The following is a 20,255-nucleotide window of genomic DNA, read 5'->3' as shown; positions in this document are numbered from 1 at the left end:
CAGCTATGTAAAGACTTAAGCAAACATTTATGCTCATTATCCAATCTCCCGTCAAGTCGACACGGAGGATGCCGAAATTGGAAAGTCCAACCTTCAAGATGTTTTCTGAGCAACCTTCAAGCAGTGTGTCTTGGCTTCGGCCCCTCTATTCTCAACTACCTTGATGAAGCTACAGTAATTTTCCTCCTGGCTCCAGAATGTGTGAGATATACTTTTCACATTCTTTTCAACCAAAGAATGCGAAAGGTATATCTAGCACATTTTAGCTTTAATCGACAAGGTACTTAAGATGTTTTTTTTACTTGAGAGTGCTAATGGGTGATTTTTGTGGGTTCTCTTGTTTCTCTCCTGGCTCCCTTTGTATCTTTGGGATGATGCAAATTAGTCAAATCATATCTGATGCGCTCCATGAGGTTTTCAATTTCTTATATCCGGCAGTACTTCCTATTTAGAGAGGCACATTGGAGGTATTCGATATGAGATCATCGATAAATCCCCTTCGCTCTAGCTCGAGAGCTGGTAATGCAACCAGTTTGAACAACTGAGGTAAGATGGTTCATGATCACTTGATGTTGTTGCCGTTTAGTGAAGGCTTAGACACAGGCCAGCATGCTTAGGATGATTTTTATCAGGCCATCACAGCTTTAAATTCTGTACGTACTGCATTGTAAAGCTTTCAAACGGTATGTAGTGCAAAAGCTTCAACTGTACGTAGTTGTATGTGTTGTAACTCTAATTATTCTGGTGGAACTGTGGAAGGAGTCCGAATTGGAATAGGAACCCAACTTTTCTAAACTCCCATAGGGGCATACTATCTTGGTTTATCTAATCCTTGAACTCAAGTGTTTCCCTCCTGGCTCTCATTATATCCCTGCGTCCCTGGGATGATGCAAATTAGCCAAATCATATTTGATGTGCTCCATGAGGCATTCAGTTTCCTCTAGCTTGTATAACATCCTATTTAGAGAGGCACATTGGAGGTCTTCGATATGGATTTGATGAGCTACAGAAACTTGCCTTTTGTAGAAGCATATCTCTCTGATGATAAAATAGAGATTGGTTGCGTGCTGACCAGAATTTTTCCAGAACTTTTCTTTTTCACTCCTTCTGTCTCCAGAACATTTTCCTTTTAGCCCTCTGTTGCTTTTACATTTCGTAGTCATTCACTAGTATAGCATGACATGGTATTGGAATAAATGCAGTTTATTCTTATGAATAATTCATAGCCTCATAGGTTATCTTTGTTTTACATTGCCTTCTATTTTGCTAGTTTATGTACTTAAATGACTATCAATTGGTATTTCTATCAGAGTCGAGGCAGTCCACAAGCCATCCCAGCTCACCTATAAAACATTACCGTTCATGAGCTTTGTCCTTCATAATTATTGGGTTCATTTCTGCAATAAAATGTGAAGATAACTAAGTTAGTTTATATTTTAATATATTTTATTTCATACAAACTTTCACATAATTTTTTTACTTGTTAGATAGTCTTACTTTTTTTCTAAAACCTTTGATCAATCACAATATTTTATAATATCACCAAACTACTAGAAGAACTGGTTCAGCCCATTGAATTTTGTATGTGATCGTATGGTATGCATGTTTTGTGCTCTAGTCAATTCAGGTCTTAATTTGATTTAAATTGTATCTGTGCATAATCGACTGGAGACTGAATAAAGTGTATCTGAGTAAATATTTTATTTCTGAGTGAGTGATCCACCTTTTGACATGATTTAACTAAGCTGTATTTTTTTTTTCAGATATAGAGCTACTTCGCAGAAAGTATGAACTATCAGGAAATTATTTCTGATGATTGATTACTTGAACTTGGTTACTGAGGATAAAACTGGTTTGATTATGCTTTTTTATGTAACAAAATCATAGGCATACATGATAATCTACATTTGAGTTACAAGTTGGTCATCCGCACACCATTGGACCAGAATCACCAGGAGTTGGACCGAAATGGATTGAGAGGGGGTTCAGCATGCATCTATACCAGGTCATTAGAAGGAGATTATTCTTCACAGCTACTACTTGCCATTATCAAGGCATGTCCAGATAGAAACTGTTACTTGTGTGTTTTTGTGCCCATGCAATGCATCAAAGGAGTTGATGATGTCCTTTTGCAGTCCTGGAATCCAAGAGTTGCTTATCATCTGCTTTACACCAACACTGATCGACTTAAACCTCCATGAGTAGTTATGTCATTGCAATGATATGCATCTTTCCAAGCTTGGAATAGTGTTCCTTACTAATTGAGGAGTGTTTGGAAGGAGAGAAACAATAGAGCATGGAAAATTTCATCTCTACGAGCTAGTGATGCTGTGTTTATTCTCAATGCTAAACTTGGAGAGTATCAATTTCACCATAAGAAGCAATCTGGTAATAAAAAGCGCACAATCAAGCGGAAATCACTACCCTGCAGGGTGATTGAAGTTCAGCATTGATGTCACGCTTGATCTATAAACCATAGTAATAACATTCAAAATAAGGCAAATATAAAGCTACAAAACAAGTCTAATCAAAAGAAGTCGTCTATGATCAAGCGCGTAGTGAAGGGCTTAGAAAGACTTGAAAGATTAGAAGCAGAGCACATAATTTAGAAGACTTTTCTTGTGTGGTGTTTAGCCAACAAAGACCCACCCATTGAAACGCAGCGTTTCACGCTTTTCAACTCTGTTGGTTCGAGTAGACCAAATCTAAACATAAGAAATGGAACGTTTATCACTCTGCAGAAGTAGTCTTGTTCCATTTCGAAAAGCCGTTAGAACTGTTAACCACCACCGCCGCAACTTCAAGGTGAAGAGTTGCAGTGATGGCCGCACCGGGGAGGGCTCAACAACTCCCCTCTCCAGTTCTTCCTCTGCTTACTCTATTCTTGGCGTCCACCCAACTTGCTCACCTGCCGAGCTTAAAGCCGCTTTCCGAGCCAAAGTATCATCATTGCATCAATCAAAGTTTTTGCTTTTTTTCTTATTTGATCATTAAGTTAATATTGTATGGTCGAATCTGATATATTAGTGCTAAAACAATAGGTGAAGGAGTTTCATCCTGATGTGAATAGGAATGGAAAAGATTCTGATACCATGATCCGTCGTGTTATTCAGGCATATGAGGTTGGTTGGTTCTTCCTTTTGGTATTGCAAACTGTAGTTACATGTGTTGCTACTATTTGCATGGTATGGAAAGCTGGGTTTCACAATAACGTTAGTTTTATCTTCTGTTGTTTATTGTTGAATAGTGACACATAGTTAGTGATATAATTTGTGCAGATGTTGTCCAATTTCAGCCGAACTGAGATCATCGAGGGGTAAGCTTTTTGTCAGTGGCACTGAGGCTTACTTGCTTGTTAGGAATCATAGTTTTGGTCGCTTCGTAGTCTGAACTGTCTGATCACTCTGATGTAATATGGTTATGCAACCGCTAATTGTTTCCTGTTGTGAATGAACTTGTAGGGAGTGCCTAGATCCTTTTGATAACCCAGAATGTGAAGCTTTTGATGTTTTTGTTAATGAGGCTCTTTGTGTTGGAAAAGGTAAAAAAAACATTGATTCTTCTTACTATAACGTCGCAGAAAGCAGTTTGGTCATAAACACAACTCTTTCTCAATACTCTGCAGGTTGTCCATACTCATGTGTACAAAGAGCTCCTCATGTCTTCACTTTTGCTTCAACCGGGACTGCAAGAGTGACTTCTCAAGGTTGGTTTACTTTGCTATCGTTCTTCTTGTTTCATTTTGTTCTTAGATGCAACATAAGATGAAGCTTATGGTATAATGTAAATGATTATTGAGGGATTTATTAGGTAATAACATTGTCGAGATTGCAGTTCAGTTTATAAATGGATTTTGATGTTATTAGGACACGGAGAAGATTACCAAGTTCAGCTTGCAGTTGGTCAGTGTCCCAGAAGCTGTATTCATTATGTTACACCTTCTCAAAGGATTGTTTTGGAGGAGCTACTTGTCAGGTGCTTATTTTGTAGATATATCCCTAAATTTTTTCAGTCATTCACACATTGTGGATTCTAAATTTGATTCAAAGCTTCTAAGTTAAATTGCGGATTCATGATCTTCAATGTGATGGTTAGACTAGAATATTATTGCCTTCCATATACTGTCGTATGCAAGCTTATAACCGAGTCTGTTTTCTGTTTGTCTTTATTTTGTAGCATCTTGAGCACACCTTTTGATAGTTCAGCTGAGGCAGATTTGCTATACTCTCTAATAGTTAAAGCCAGGTTTGAGAACAATCGATATCAAAAGCCAAAGACGCAATCCAAAGCTTCAACACAACATGTAGATTGGTTTTGAACATGTGATTCTACAACTGAAGGTGTGGGTTATTATAAGATTCTGGCCTCATAGATTAAATGGTTATGTAACGAGTTTATATAGTATATTATGGGTTGGGCCTCCTTGTAACGGGTTATTGGACTCGGGTAGTCTTTTAAACGGGTTTTTAGGATTTTTCCTATTACTATATAAGGCAATCTAGTATCTTTGTAAGGACATCCAAGAATCAATATCAGTTTATTGTTTAATTTCTTAGCTTCTTTAATTTCTTTAGTTTCTTCCATTTCCTGATTACTGTTTGTCATGGATCTAATCTCCAGAACCGTTACATCTGGTATCAGAGCCCATCGATTAGGCCGATGGGGACGGGACAAGGGCCACTGGGAATGCCTGTGGCGGCGGCACAGTTTCCGATTTCTGTTGGTTTGACTCCGACGGGAACTACAGTGCTTGATGGGAGTTCTGCCCATCCTAGTAGGGGTGGCACTTAAGACCGAAAAACCGAAAACCGAACCAAAAAAATCGGACCGAAACCGAAAAAAACCGAACCGAACACAAACCGAACCGAACACAAGAAAAACCGAACCGAACCGAATTAATCGGTTTGGTTTCAGTTTGGGCACATAAGAAACCGAACCGAACCGAAAAACCGAATTATTTATAAAATAATCTCGTTTTACGTTTATCTTACCGAATATTTGTTTTGATTAATATGATTTTAGGTTTATATTATATGTTTCTCTTTTGTAGTGTTATATATGTATATATAATCATCTATGTTTATATGTATGCCCATATATGTATGTTTCAAATAAGTTTGCTAAAACAAACATATATATATATATATATATATATATATATATATATATACAAGCGGATGTGTAATTACTAAATCCGCCTCAATATGAAGCAACTATATGAAAGAAACTTCTCAAGATCGATCGACACCAGTCGATATGATTGATATATATATATATAGTCACCTTGTAAAAATTTTATCCAATTCGGACTTCGTTTAACCGTCGGAATTTCCGGTAAACCGAAAACAACACTAATATACCCTAAGGGAGGACCCATTACCAAGATGCGAATGAGAAAAGTTGTTTACATATTTGAAGTCACATAATTTTTGTCATCGATGGTGCGTGGTCGAAACAAGGAAACTCATTTGGCAAAGTCCCGGTCAATGGGGGTTTTATTATGTGAAAACGCATGTTTTTTGGTTGACCGTTGGTACGGACGGTCAAACCATGTTCAAAACGGACGAAATTTTTACGGGTTCCCTAAATATATATACCGATCACATCTAGTCATCTACTGGTGTCGATCGACCATATTTCAAATTGGAGTTGTCGATCGCCGAAGTGTCCACTAATGTACCATAACCTTTATATTAGGGTTATAATAAAACTATCACATTATGAAGCGACTATATGAAGGAAACTTATTGGAATTGATCGACACCATCCGATGTTATCAGTATATATATTTAGTGATCATTTTAAAATTTCATCCAATTTGGACCTCGTTTGACCGTCGGAATTTCCGGTAAACCGAAAACAACACTAATATACCCTAAGGGAGGACCCATTACCAAGATGCGAATGAGAAAAGTTGTTTACATATTTGAAGTCACGTAATTTTTGTCATCGATCGTGCGTGGTTGAAACAAGGAAACTCATTTGGCATAGTCCCGGTCAATTGGGGTTTTATTTTGTGAAAACGCATGTTTTTTGGTTGACCGTGGGTACGGACGGTCAAACCATGTTCAAAACGGACGAAATTTTTACGGGTTCCCTAAATATATATACCGATCACATCTACTGGTGTTGATCGACCATATTTCAAACTGGAGTTGTCGATCGCCGAAGTGTCCACTAATGTACCATAACATTTATATTAGGGTTATAATAAAACTATCACATTATGAATCGACTATATGAAGGAAACTTATTGGAATTGATCGACACCATCCGATGTGATCAGTATATATATTTAGTGACCATTTTAAAATTTCATCCAATTCGGACCTCGTTTGACCGTCGGAATTTCCGGTAAACCAAAAACAACACTAATATACCCTAAGGGAGGACCCATTACCAAGATGCAAATGAGAAAAGTTGTTTACATATTTGAAATCACATAATTTTTGTCATCGATCGTACGTGGTCGAAACAAGGAAACTTATTTGGCAAATCCTCGGTAAATGGGGTTTTATTATGTGAAAACGCCTCTTTTTTGGTTAATCGTTAGTATGGACGATCAAACTATGTTCAAAATGGATGAAATTTTTACATGGTCCCTAAATATATATGTTGATCACATCTATTGGTGTCGATCGACAATATTTTGAAACTAGAATTAAAAAAAAAAACCGAAAAAAACCGTACCGAACCGAACCGTTCGGTTCGGTTTTCAGTTTGCCATATTGAAAAACCGAACAGTAAACCGAACCGAACCGAAGTTCAATTTCAGTTTGGTTTACGGTTTGACCCTAAAACCGAACCGTTTAAACCGAATGCCACCCCTACATCCTAGTGGTTACACCGGCTTCTCTCCCTATTCATATTCTTATACCCCTCACACTTCACCACCGCAATACTGCCAATGCTACCCACCATCGCCGCCATCACATCCAATCCCCCAAATTCACACTCAGATGGGTAATATGGTTAATTTTAACCACTCGGTTTATCCACTAGCACAAACCCATAATCACATATATTTCCCTAATTCTCCGCTGCTGCAACAGTCGGGAAGTTTCCATTAACCATACCAACACCCACAAACACCAACTATTTTGACCTACCCCCAAACACCAACACCCACTTCGAGTGGTGGCTGTTATATAGAGAGTAATGTAGCACTCAAAACTCACACTTGAACACAAAAATACTGAATGACTTCGGTAAGTTTATTGAAACCAAACTTAGGCTTATATAGCCTTTAAAAAAAAGGATAACAAAACAATACAACCACATTCTAAAAACATGGGGGCTGTTACTAATCAATTCAAACTCTACTGGATGTTTCTAAACTGCAGGAACTTATTAACAAGCTTTGACTGAGCCACACAGACCAAGTCAGATAACAAAAACAACCTTAACATATCCTCCCCTAAACTGAAGTATATATAACTTCAGTTTATACCAGGTACTTCACAAACACCAAGCTCACTTTGAAGCTTCAAGAAAGCATCAAGCTTTAAAGGCTTGGTTAGTATATCTGCAACTTGATCACTTGAAGCACAATGAACCAACTCCACTACTCCATCATTTGCAAGATCCCTCAAAAAATGAAACCTTACTGCTATGTGCTTACATCTTCCATGCATAATTGGATTCTTGGACAGTTTTATAGTGGAACTATTATCACACAGAATAGTAGTGCACTGACCTTGTATATGACCAATCTTTTCCAATACTGCTCTCATCCAAACACATTGGCATGCACATGCTGCAGCTGCAACATATTCTGCCTCTGTAGTAGACAATGTCACCACAGGTTGTTTCTTTGAAGCCCAGGACACTGCTCCATCACTCAACATAAACACATAGCCTGTAGTACTCTTACTATCATCTGCATCTCCGGCATAATCACTGTCAGTGTACCCCAATAGCTTCTCATTTCCTCCTCTTTTGTAAAACACACCCAAATTCACTGTTCCTTTCAAGTAATGAAGCATCCTCTTAGCTGCTTGCATATGAAGAACAATAGGATTAGCCATAAATCTGCTTAAAAAACACACCACGAACATCAAATTCAGTCTGGTTGCTGTGATGTACATTAAGCTTCCAATGAGTTGCTTGTACACAGTGGCATCAACTGCAGCTCCCTCTCCTTCTTTAGATAGCTTGACACCAGGAACAATAGGATTTTCCACAGAATTCCCATTCTGCAAACCAAATCTCTCCAGTAGTTCACGAGCATATTTTCTCTGACTCAAATAAATCCCCTCTGAATTTTGTATAACTTCAACACCAAGGAAATACTTCATCCTCCCCAAATCAGTCATCTCAAACTCTTTCTTCATAGACATCTTAAAGCTCTCAATCATGCAAGCATTACTCCCAGTAAAGATCAAATCATCAACGTATAAGCTTACAATTAAAAACTTTTTACCTCCTTCCTCCTTCTTGACAAAAAGAGTGTATTCATGACAACACCTTTCAAAACCCGCTTTGATAAAATATGATTCGATCCTGCTATACCAAGCACGCGGTGCTTGTTTCAGACCATAGAGTGTCTTCTTAAGCTTATACACTTTATCCTCTTCTCCTTTGCGAATATACCCCAAAGGCTGATCCACATACACATTTTCAGATAACTCACCATAGAGAAAAGCACTTTTCACATCAAGTTGATATACAACCCAGCCCTTCTGTGCAGCTAGTGCTAATACCATTCGAATAGTATCCCATCTTGCCACTAGAGCAAATACTTCATTAAAATCAACTCCTCGTTGTTGTGCATATCCCTTAACCACCAATCTCGCTTTGCATTTGTCAACTTTTCCTGCTTCATTCAGTTTGGTCTTGAAAGCCCATTTTACACCAATCCTTTTTGCTCATACAGGCAAGGTAGTAAGCTGCCATGTCTCATTCTTCTCAATAGCCTCAATTTCCAAATCCATTGCATGCCTCCACCTTGCATCTTTCTCTGCTTCTTCAAATGAACTAGGATCTTCAAATGATGTGAACATTGCTAGCTGGTTCACATCTTCTCCTTCAGAAAACTCTTCACCTGTTACATAATCTTGCAAGTAAGGTGGTGGTCGTCGCTCTCTTCCTTCATATGGGGCTGGTGAACCATCAGTTGATGTGTCGCTAGTTGAGGAAGTAGTGACTGTTGCTTCAATTCCTTCTGCCTCTTTATCCTCTTCAACTTCTTCTTCACGTTCAGAATCATACTTCTTATCTTCATCATTATCACCCCAAGTCAAAACATCTCGCTTCATTTCTTCAACTGTCCTCCCCCAATTCCAACTCTTATCTTCTTCAAAAATTACATCTCTGCTCACAATGATTTTTCTTGAAACTGGATCAAACAATCGGTATGCTTTGGACTCCTCACTGACTCCAAGAAGCACACATTGAAAACTCTTATCATCTAGTTTCTTTCTTTTCTGGTCCGGCACATGAACATGAGAAAGGCATCCAAAAACCCTGAAGTAGTCTACTTAGGCTTCACTCCACTCCACATCTCTTCCGGTGTCTTGTCCTTTGTCACCAACGTAGGACTTCGATTAATGACATGAGCACTCCACCTTGCAGCTTCTGGCCAGAATTCTTTAGGCATTTCTTTGTCACAGAGCAAACACCTTACCATATTCATAATGGTTTGGTTTTTACGTTAAGCTACCCCATTCTGTTGTGGGGTATAAGAAGCCGTCAATTGCCTGCTAATACCATTAGCTTTACAGAAATTGTTGAATTCATTAGAAGTAAATTCTCCTCCTCTATCAGTCCGTAGGCAACATATCAAACTATTGGACTCCTTCTCAACTAGACTTTTGTAAGATTTGAAAGTAGCAAAAGCTTCATACTTTTCCAACAGAAAATACACCCACACTTTTCGACTAAAATCATCGATAAATGTCAAAATGTACCTCTTGTTACTGTTGGATGCTAGTGTGATAGGACCGCAAATATCAGCATGTACAAGCTGCAATTTGTGACTTGCTCTCCACTGACTTCTTTTTGGAATAATCTCCCTGTGTTGCTTGCCCACCAAGCACTCAGTACAAGTTTTTGTTGCAGCCTTGAAACATGGAAGCCCCTTCACAATTTCTTTGTATTGCAATGTGCGCAGACTTTTATAGCTCAAATGCCCAAACCTCTTATGCCACAACTCGGAAATATTTTCTGAAGTTGTCTGCAAACATGTTGGATCTTCAAGTACAATACTAGCTAACAACACAAACATGCGATTAGCAGTCATCATGGATTGCATAATCAGACCTCGCCTTGGATGATACAGTTTGCATTTCCCATTTTGTATAAGAATAGCTAGACCACGTTCTTGAAGTTGGCCTATACTCATCAAATTATTCTTCAAATCAGGCACATAGTATACATCAGTCAATACTTGATTCATTCCATTCAATTCAAGCCTTATGTTGCCTTTGCCCATCACTCTCATGCTTGAGTTATCACCAAACTTTACTGAATGTCTGTACTCCTCATCCAGAACTGCAAACCACTGCTTATTTCCACACATATGATTGCTGCAACCCGAATCAAGGAACCAAATCTCTTCTCTTTTTGAATTGTTAGCTTCAACAAATGCCATGAGGAGCATCTCATTTTCTTCATCAATCTCGGCATAGTTGGCTTTCTTTCCCCAACTAGGACATTCATACTGGAAGTGCCCTAGCTTGTGACACTTAAAAACACTCCACTGTGGCTTTGTTGAAACTTTGTCTGCCTCCACCTCGTCCTCTTCCTCTAAATGCTCTAGGTCCTCTTTCTCTTGTTCCAAACCTGTCTTCAACCGAAACCTTAAGAACTTGCTCTTCTTTCTCATGTCCCTTCATCCTCTGTTCATGTACCAGCAGGCTACTTTGCAACTCATCAATTGTCAAAGTGTCCAAATCATTTGATTCTTCCACAGAACAAACAACATAGTCAAACTTTGATGTCATTGAACGCAAAATTTTCTCAATTATCACCACTTGCGCCATTGTCTCACCATGACTCTTCATTTTATTGGCAATTGACAAGGTACGAGCAAAGTACTCACTGACACTTTCTCCTGCCTTCATCTGCAAGACCTCAAACTCTTTTCTTAGAGCTTGTCGTTTTGCTCTCTGCACCTTATTGGTTCCTTGATATTTGAGCTTCATAGAATCCCAGATTTGTTTACACGTATCCTTGACAAGGATAGTCTCCAAAATTGTTCGATCTATGGCTAAAAACATATAATTCTTCAGCTTGAGATCTTTCAGCTTCATCTGCTCCACCAGCTTACGTTGTGCCTCCAGTTGCTGACGTTGCTCCTTTGTCTGCGTCTGCTGCCCTTCTATTTGCTGCGTCCTTTCTGCTACCACTGAGGAGAACAATCTTGGCCTACTGGATTCAGCCTCTTTTGGTAACTCCGGAATTCCTGGCTCTATGAGATTCCAACACTCCTTCGACCGAATGAAATTTTCCATTGTCATGGCCCAATGATCGTAGTGGCCATCAAACTTTGGAACTGAAACTGGCACAGAGCTCCCTTCTGTATCCATTATCACTCTCTTCTTTTCTGGCTCTCACTCACTCTTTTCTTTTCTCCTATTGGTCAGGCCCTGTGATGGGGCTCTGATACCAGAATTTGTAGCCCTCAAACACTCACAGTTGAACACAGAAGTACTGAATGACTTCGATAAGTTTATTGAAAGCAAACTTAGGCTTATATAGCCTTTACAAAAAAGGATAACAAAACAAAACAACCACATTCCAAAAACATGGGAGCTGTTACTAATCAATTCAAACTCTATGTTCCTAAACTGCATGAACTTATTAACAAGCTTTGACTTTGACTGAGCCACACAGACCAAGTCAGATAACAAAAACAACCTTAACAAGTACTCTATCACCAGTTACCACATTGCCTTTCATCCCTACCAGTACCACAACTATACCAACCATCTCCCAACCTCATTTCGTTCCCACAAACCAATCTATTTATCCACCCCGAACTCATGAGCAACCCAACCCTTATATTCATTCAATTTCACTAGAGCCCAATCGGGTATGTGTTTCGGAGGTGCCATTTGGTGATTCTGATCCGATGTCGACCTTAAGGGGAGTGGGAAACTTGTGTCATCACCACCAGGTTCCGCGCAATTTTCACACAAGGAGCGCATTGATACGAAGATGTGTGAGTTGCGAGACTCGTTGAGGATATCCAACGATACCTTCATGTCAGAATTCAAGGAGGAGCTGCGGTCATTAAGGGTTGTATGGCAGTCTCTGCTACCCTTGTCAACTAACGCAGGTACAGTTGCTGAGGGTAATCTTCAGTCTCCCAATACAAACTTAAATTTGAATCATAGTGATGGGAATTTGAGTAATGATATTCCTGCTGTGGTGCTATATGTAAGTAGTGGTGAGGATAATTTTGTTGTTGAAATTGCTAACAAATTGAATGTTGGAAGACATAACATGGATGTTAGTATGGGGTCTACGATTAGAAGTAGTGGAAGGCCTGCTCTTGGCAATTTGAGTGGAAGGCTCCAAGATGGCAGAGAAATTAGTAAGCCTCGGAGTGTCGCCTTTGGTGCAAATACTAATGTTTCTCTACCTGGTGAATTGGGTCTTAGTTCAAAAGGCATACAGACTGTAGGAAATATTGCTAGTGCTTCTCTATATGGTTCCTTATCAACTTCAATACCTCCTGAAGGGAATTCGGGTACTAGCATTCCAAGTTCTGGATTCATGTTTCAAAATAGTGATGGTACTCATAAGCCTAAGGGTATCAGTGTTAAAACTAATGATAAGGGACTGAGTTTGTGTGGCAAAGCCTGAAAAGACCATGCTGTCAATCTATTTGATAAAATGCCAAATTCAGATGGCTTGTCTGATGCAGGGAGGATCAATTTTTCTCTTACAAGTATTCACGACAAAGAGGGTAGAAGTGAAGAATGGAATGGTGGGTCTTATTCAGGTGCAGAGATGGGAACTATAACTTCTTGGAGTTATAGTGATGATTCTGGAAGAGTTGCTGGGACAATTGTGACAGGCTCAGATGAAGATGTGGTTACAAGTCTGTATGTTACCATATATTGTGATCATGAAGGCAGGTATTTGGATGAATCAAAGAGCAGCTTCTGCATTGTGGGTAAATCTATTGACCTCTCTATTGCGGGAACTTGGCATGTGATTAAAGAAGACTTTAAAATCGAGCTCATAGGTAAATTGTGCAAAGATGTAAAGGCCTTGAGTTTGACACTCTTTTCAGCAGAGTTCCTATATTCTTGTGAGAAGATGTTGATGCTCATTTCTGAGTATAAGCTAATTTGCAAGTGGTTATTTGAGCTCCAATTGTCCAGGATTGCTCTTCTCATATACAGGTACGATTACTCCCAAATCATGACATGCAATGGAACTACATCTGCAACATCTTTGTGCTTTTGTCTGGTTTGTGCTATATTAGAGATCGACATTGTGGCTACTCTGGATACAAGGTTGATTAATAATTGTTTGTGTTCACTGATTGAGTCCAAGTTGTATAAAATGAGTTTGCTTCTTGATGTTATGATGGACAGCCAATCAAGAAATGCTGGGAATGTGCTCATGTTCACTTATCATCTATATGTGAGGCTTCACATTAGTGATGTTGAAGTGCTATGCAAAGGAATGAAGCCATTTCTGTCGAAAGACTTCAATAGGTCTTGAAGTCTTTCGGTGATGAAAGTGAACAGCTTTTGTTTCTTAATGTCATTTTCCAGGTCCTTGGTTTCTCTACTTCTGCAGCTCACTTCTTATCCCATGCTCTAGGTGACGATAGTCATGCTGCTCTTCATGGTAGTGACACTACTATTCTTAAATTGTTGAACACGAGTGCTACTGCATTTGGTATGGCTTTCCAACCCGTCAACATCGTCGATTATGCTCTTGGTACTTCATTTATGCTGCTCTTGTGTGCTCTGTTCATGTCAGTCAGAAATTTGAAGGCAGTTGTTGCTACAGCTTTTGCTCAGTTTATATTAAGGTTTACGGGGACAACAATGATCATGAGCCATCTGATTTCGGAAGACATCTCATATGAGAGCCTGGAAAATGTGAAACTTGAGGACAAGTTTATGTTAAGGGGGCAGCATTGTAACGAGTTTATATAGTATATTATGGGTTGGGCCTCCTTGTAACGGGTTATTGGACTCGGGTAGTCTGTTAAACGGGTTTTTAGGGTTTTGCCTATTACTATATAAGGCAATTTAGTATCTTTGTAAGGACATCCAAGAATCAATATCAGTTTATTGTTTAATTTCTTAGTTTCTTTAATTTCTTTAGTTTCTTCCATTTCCTGATTATGGTTTGTCATGGATCTGATCTCCAGAACCCCGTTACAGGTTCACAAAATATCTTATTTTGTTAATTCCCGTCTTTCGGGAATTTGTTCAGTGAGGAAGTTAATTTCAGACTGTGAATCTGAATATTGATGTCTTACCAGTTGGAATTTAGCAATGTTGTCAAAGGCGACGCCGAGAACGCCGATGCGCGCTTCAGTGCGGAGCGGGGATGAAAAGCCTCGCTTGCTCTAAAGCCGACGCGCTGCTGGAAAGGCGACGCCCGGAGCGGTGAGGCGGAGCTGAGATCCGAATGCGAGGCGCGACCCGTCCAAACGACCCGTTTCAAGGAAGAAGACGAAGACATATAATCAATGGATTAAACGACCCGTCGTTTTTTAATTAAACCAACTTCCTTTCAACCTATAATCATCCGTCGTTTGGTATGTTAATTAAACAAACATCCATTTGACCTATCTCAGCCTCTCCATTCTCTCAGCCGCTTGGACATATCCATTCTCTCTGCTCTCAGTCTATTGCCTCATTTGTGAACTGGGAGTAATTAAGGTATGGTGCATGTAGATGATATAATGCTTTAATTAGACTAATCATATTCGGTCAATATTTGTTGTTACTCATGAATCAACCCGAATATTTTCATTGCCTTTGCAGTCTGCACACATCAAATTCCAGCCTCAATCTGTCTACCTGATCTGGTATTTATCAAGTTAGTTATCTTTGCTACTCTCTATTAGTTCTCTTAGTTTTCTGTAAATGGTTATGTTGATTTGCTCACTATTGGGTTTTTGTTGTTTGTGTGTGATTGTGTTGGTAATTATGTTAGTGATGAGTGGGAAAAGGGAAGATGGAAGAGATAAGGCCTGGAAGTATACAAAGAAAACTGAAGGGGAGAAATATTTTAGATGTGTTTTTTGTAATCAAGTATGTAGTGGCACTATCTCTAGGCTTAAGCATCATTTAGCAGACATTTCAGGTGGCATGAAAGCTTGTAATAAAGTCCCTAAAGATGTAAAGAACGAATTTCAAATAGCTATTAAGGATGCTAAAGATGATAAAAATAAGAGAACTATTATGTTGTGTGAGATAGGGGCAGGTATTGGTGGTGAGAGTAATGTTGTTGAACACCAACTAAGTTCAGAATGTGGGAGTACTACTGTCCAACCAAAAGTTATAGGACCGATTGATAAATATGTGGCTTCGGAGCCTAAACAAACTGTATTGAATGAGGCTTACAAAAAAGAGTTAAGAAAAGATTTTTGTCGAATGGTTAGCTATGGTATAGGGCATTGCTAAGTATAGTGTAGGATTTAAGCCTCATTCTATGCATGAATTAAGAACTTGGATTCTTAGGGAAGAAGTCGAAGACATTGATAGGTATTTGTTAGAGCATAAGCAAGCTTGGGAGAAATATGGATGTTCCATTATGTCGGATGGTTTGACCGATGGAAAGGGTAGAGTGCTTCTTAATTTTCTTGTGAAAAGTCCAGCTGGTACTTTCTTTTTGAAGTCCATTGATGCATCCGGTAGTGTGAAAAATGGATCTTTGATGTTAAAATATTTGGATGATGTGGTGAGAGAAGTTGGGGAAGAGAATGTGATTCAAATAGTCACCGATAATGCATCCAATTATAAGAATGCGGGACTTAGGCTTATGCAAAGACGAGAAAAGTTGTGGTGGACGCCATGTGCAGCACATTGTATTGATCTTATGCTTGAAGATATTAGCAAAATGACGATATTTGAGAAATCAATTAAAAGTGCTAAGCAAGTGATTAAATTTCTCTATGGTCACACATGGGTCCTTTATTTGATGAGGGAATTCACAAGCAACAAAGAGATAATCCGACCAGCTGTGACTCGCTTTGCAACTGCCTTTCTCACTCTTCAAAGCATCTATAAGTAGAAGCAGCCTCTTCAAATGATGTTTAATAGCAAGCAGTGGGCTGAAGGCCCTTTTGTTAAAAGCCATGAAGCAATACAGGTTCGTGCCATTATTCTTTTTGAGAAGAACTTTTGGAGTGATGTTGCTTTTTGTGTGAAATGTGTGCTGCCATTAGTGTGTGCCTTGAGGGAGGTTGATTCTGAAGTAAGACCTGCTATGGGGTACATATATGAACGGATGGATGCTGCCAAAGAGAAGATTGCATTTAGTTTGAAGAAGAACATCAGACACTATCAACCAATTTGGAATAAAATTGATGCAAGGTGGACTCCTCAACTCCATCAGCCTTTATATGTTGCCGGTTACTACCTAAACCCTCAATTGCATTATGTGGACAACTTCTCTAATGTTATGGAAGTGAAGAAGGGATTGTATGAATGTATGGATCAGATGATGTCTTTTGATGATCGTTTGAAAGCTGTATTCAATTGGAGATGTTTGACAAATGCCTTGGAGAGTTTGGAACTCCGATTGCTATACACTCTAGAAAGATAAGAAATCCAGGTAATGCCTCGTATGTTATTTTTATAATACAAATGTCTATACTTGAGTGTTTGTAGATAATAATAATGCTATTTTTATTTTTTGTAGCAAGTTGGTGTGAGCGTTTTGGAGAAGAAACACCTGAGTTGATGAAGTTTGCAGTCCGTGTCCTTAGCTTGACTTGTAGTGCATCTGGATGTGAGAGAAATTGGAGCACCTTTGAGTCGGTACGGTCATGTGTTTGATTGTTATTATAAACTTTAACTATATAATAAGTTGCATACTTCTAAGTTTATTCTTATGTTGGTTTCAGATTCACACAAAAAAAAGGAATAGACTTGAACACAAAATATTAAATGCATTGGTTTATGTGAAGTACAACTCTTTATTAAGGGAGATAAATATTAGAAGAAGATCAAAGAAGCTTGACCCTATATTAGTAGAGGAAATTGATTCTGATGATGAATGGATATCAGAGATGGAAGATCCAATTCTCTCAAGTGATATTTCTTGGCTTGAAGAGGATGTATTTAAGGTGGATGCTATAAGGAATGTGCCTATTGATTGTTATGAACAAAATTTTTCAACTCGAGTACCTATTTCTGTGGAGCCATCAGAGGAGACTGTCATGGATGATGAGCTTGTGTTGGATGAAGATATGAGCCTTGATGAGCCACTTTACCCACTTTCCACTGATAAAAGTAATAAAAGAAAGAGTGATAAATGCTCAAGTAAGTAGTTTCTTACTAATATGCATATTTTTTAGTTATTTAGAATATATGTATCATTCCATTTTTAATTCCAAGTTTTCTCTTTAGGTAAAGGAAAAAACAAGCAGAAAATGAAAAAACTTGCTGCATTACTTAGAGATGATGAAGATGAGATAAAAGATCTTACTTTGCCTCCTCATACTACTACATTCAACAACAATGATTGTGATCATATTCATGTGGGTGTGACTAGATTTGAGTATGATGATATGGACGATTGAAGTGTAGTTCTCTTTACATTGATGTAATTTGAGTCTATGTTTGAACTCTTGTATGTCATTGAAATCGTATTTGGAACCTTTAAAGAACTAAACAATGAATTTCATGTTATTTTGAAGTATGTTATTTATAACGATATATTTTTATAAATGTAATGTATATATTTAATATTTGTTGGAAAGGCGGTCGCTTTTTCGCCTTGAGGCTTCGCCTTAGCGAGGCGACTCCTAGTCGTCTTCGCCTTAGCGAGGCGACTCCTAGTCGTCTTCGCCTTCACTTTCGCATTTGAAAACATTGGAATTTAGTGGAAGTATAGGAGATCATTACTAATCCACGCCAGGAAGTACACTGGGGCGCACAAAGAGAACGTAGTATATATCAAGAAAGAGAAATTAGTAAAACAGGAAACGAAAAAAAATTCCAATTTTCCTTTTATCCAATTACGTTTTGGCCAAGCTAGCTTCACGATTGCATGTAACGTGTTGCCCAAGTTTCGTACAGACGTTATATATAATAATAAGCATATTGGCTCACAATACCAAAGCATCAAAATTAGGGGTGGACAAACTGACCCGAAAACCGAAAAAAACCGGACCCGAACCCTAACCGAATCCGAAAAAACCGAAACCCGAATAAAACCGAACTGAAAATAAAAAAACTGAACCGAACCGAATCTGTTTGGGTTGGGTTTTGGGTTCAGTCCCTTAGAAACCGAACCGACCCGAAAAACCTGAAGTCAATGGTCAACGTTACAAAACGACATCATTTTGTCATATTTATAATTTTACATTATTATTATTTTTTTAATAAAAAAATAGTGTAGTCGGCCTCATAGCCGCACCTAATTTCTAACTTAATTGACCTAATGTATAAGAGGCGTATTATTTAGCCGTCTTGCTTCCTTCATATAGTCGCTTCATAATGTGATAGTTTTATTTTAAACTTAATATAAAGGTTATGATATATTAGTTGACACTTAGGCAATCGCCAACTCTAATTCGAAATATGGTCGATCGACACCAGCAGATGTGATCGTTATATATATCTAGGGACCACGTAAAAATTTCATCAATTTTGGACATGGTTCGACCATTCGTACCTACGGTTAACTAAAAAAGTGGCGTTTTGACATATTGAAACCCCATTGACCGGGGTTTTGCCAAATAGATTTCTTTTGTGCGACCGCGCACGATAGGTAACAAAAATTAGGTGATTTCAGATATGCAAACAACTTTCGGCGTTCGCATATTTGTAATAGGTCCTCCCTTAGGGCATAATAGTGGTGTTTTCGATTTACCGAAAATTCCGACGGTCAAATGAGGTTTGAATTGGATGAAATTTTTATAGGGTCACTAAATATATATACCGATCACATCAGCTGGTGTCGATCGATCCCTATAAGTTTTCTTCATATAGTCGCTTCATAATGCAATAGTTTTATTTTAAACCTAATATAAAGGTTATGATACATTAGTTGACACTTAGGTGATCGTCAACTCTAATTCGAAATATGGTCGATCGACACCAGCAGATGTGATCGGTATATATATTTAGGGACCCCGTAAAAATTTTGTCCGTTTTGGACATGATTTGACCGTTCGGACTTACGGTCAACCAAAAAAGAGGCGTTTTCACATAATAAAACCTCATTAACCGGGGTTTTGCCAAATAGATTTCTTCAGTGCGACCGCGCACGATAGGTAACAAAAATTAGTTGACATCAAATATGCAAACGGCTTTCGGCGTTCGCATTTTTGTAATAGGTCTTCCCTTAGGGCATAATAGTGGTGTTTTCGATTTACCGAAAATTTCGACGGTCAAATGAGGTCTGAACTTGATGAAATTTTTATAGGGTCACTAACTATATATACCGATCCCATCAGCTGGTTTCAATCGATCCCTAGAAGTTTTCTTCATATAGTCGCTTCATAATGCGATAGTTTTATTTTAAACCTAATATAAAGGTTATGATACATTAGTTGACACTTAGGCAATCGCCAACTCTAATTCGAAATATGGTCGATCGACACCAGCAGATGTGATCGGTATATATATTTAGGGACCCCGTAAAATTTTCGTCCATTTTGGACATGGTTTGATCGTTCATACCTACGGTCAACCAAAAAAGAGGCGTTTTCACATAATAAAACCTCATTGACTGGGGTTTTGCCAAATAGATTTCTTCAGTGCGACCACACACGATAGGTAACAAAAATTAGGTGACTTCAGATATGTAAATGGCTTTCGGCGTTCGCATTTTTGTAATAGGTCCTCCCTTAGGGCATAATAGTGGTGTTTTCGATTTACCGAAAATTCTGACGGTTAAATGAGGGGTGATGAAATTTTTATAGGGTCACTAAATATATATACCGATCACATCAGCTGGTGTCGATCGATCCCTATAAGTTTTCTTCATATAGTCGCTTCATAATACGATAGTTTTATTTTAAACCTAATATAAAGGTTATGATAGATTAGTTGACACTTAGGTGATCGTCAACTCTAATTCGAAATATGGTCGATCGACAC

The 20,255-nt window shown here is 38.5% G+C and overlaps 1 protein-coding gene and 1 non-coding gene across 2 annotated transcripts; both read left to right on the top strand.

The window, feature by feature from the left end:
• The first annotated feature begins 879 nt into the window (after window positions 1-879).
• On the top strand, window positions 880-945 carry LOC126804191 (small nucleolar RNA snoR127). Its single transcript, XR_007673150.1, has one exon. It is a non-coding gene; the product is annotated as a small nucleolar RNA snoR127 (small nucleolar RNA).
• A 1,630-nt stretch (window positions 946-2,575) lies between these two features.
• On the top strand, window positions 2,576-4,548 carry LOC126802982 (chaperone protein dnaJ C76, chloroplastic). Its single transcript, XM_050530709.1, has 7 exons — window positions 2,576-2,940; window positions 3,042-3,122; window positions 3,279-3,316; window positions 3,462-3,541; window positions 3,626-3,706; window positions 3,867-3,975; window positions 4,177-4,548. Exons 1-7 carry the CDS (start codon window positions 2,719-2,721, stop codon window positions 4,316-4,318), a joined length of 753 nt encoding a protein of 250 aa, XP_050386666.1. The 5' UTR covers window positions 2,576-2,718; the 3' UTR covers window positions 4,319-4,548.
• The last annotated feature ends 15,707 nt before the right edge of the window (window positions 4,549-20,255 follow it).

This window comes from Argentina anserina, chromosome 7, assembly GCF_933775445.1.
Source record: "Argentina anserina chromosome 7, drPotAnse1.1, whole genome shotgun sequence".
NCBI lineage: Eukaryota > Viridiplantae > Streptophyta > Magnoliopsida > Rosales > Rosaceae > Argentina > Argentina anserina.
Note: the sequence above shows the minus strand (reverse complement) of the source record. Positions and strands in the feature narration are given on the sequence as shown.

Excerpts from the sequence above, each read along its gene's own strand:
- LOC126802982 (XM_050530709.1), top strand. The coding sequence starts at position 2,719 with ATGGAACGTTTATCACTCTGCAGAAGTAGTCTTGTTCCATTTCGAAAA. Across the intron at positions 3,123-3,278 it reads GTGTTATTCAGGCATATGAG|ATGTTGTCCAATTTCAGCCG; the intron begins GTTGGTTGGTTC and ends TAATTTGTGCAG. Across the intron at positions 3,707-3,866 it reads TGCAAGAGTGACTTCTCAAG|GACACGGAGAAGATTACCAA; the intron begins GTTGGTTTACTT and ends TGATGTTATTAG.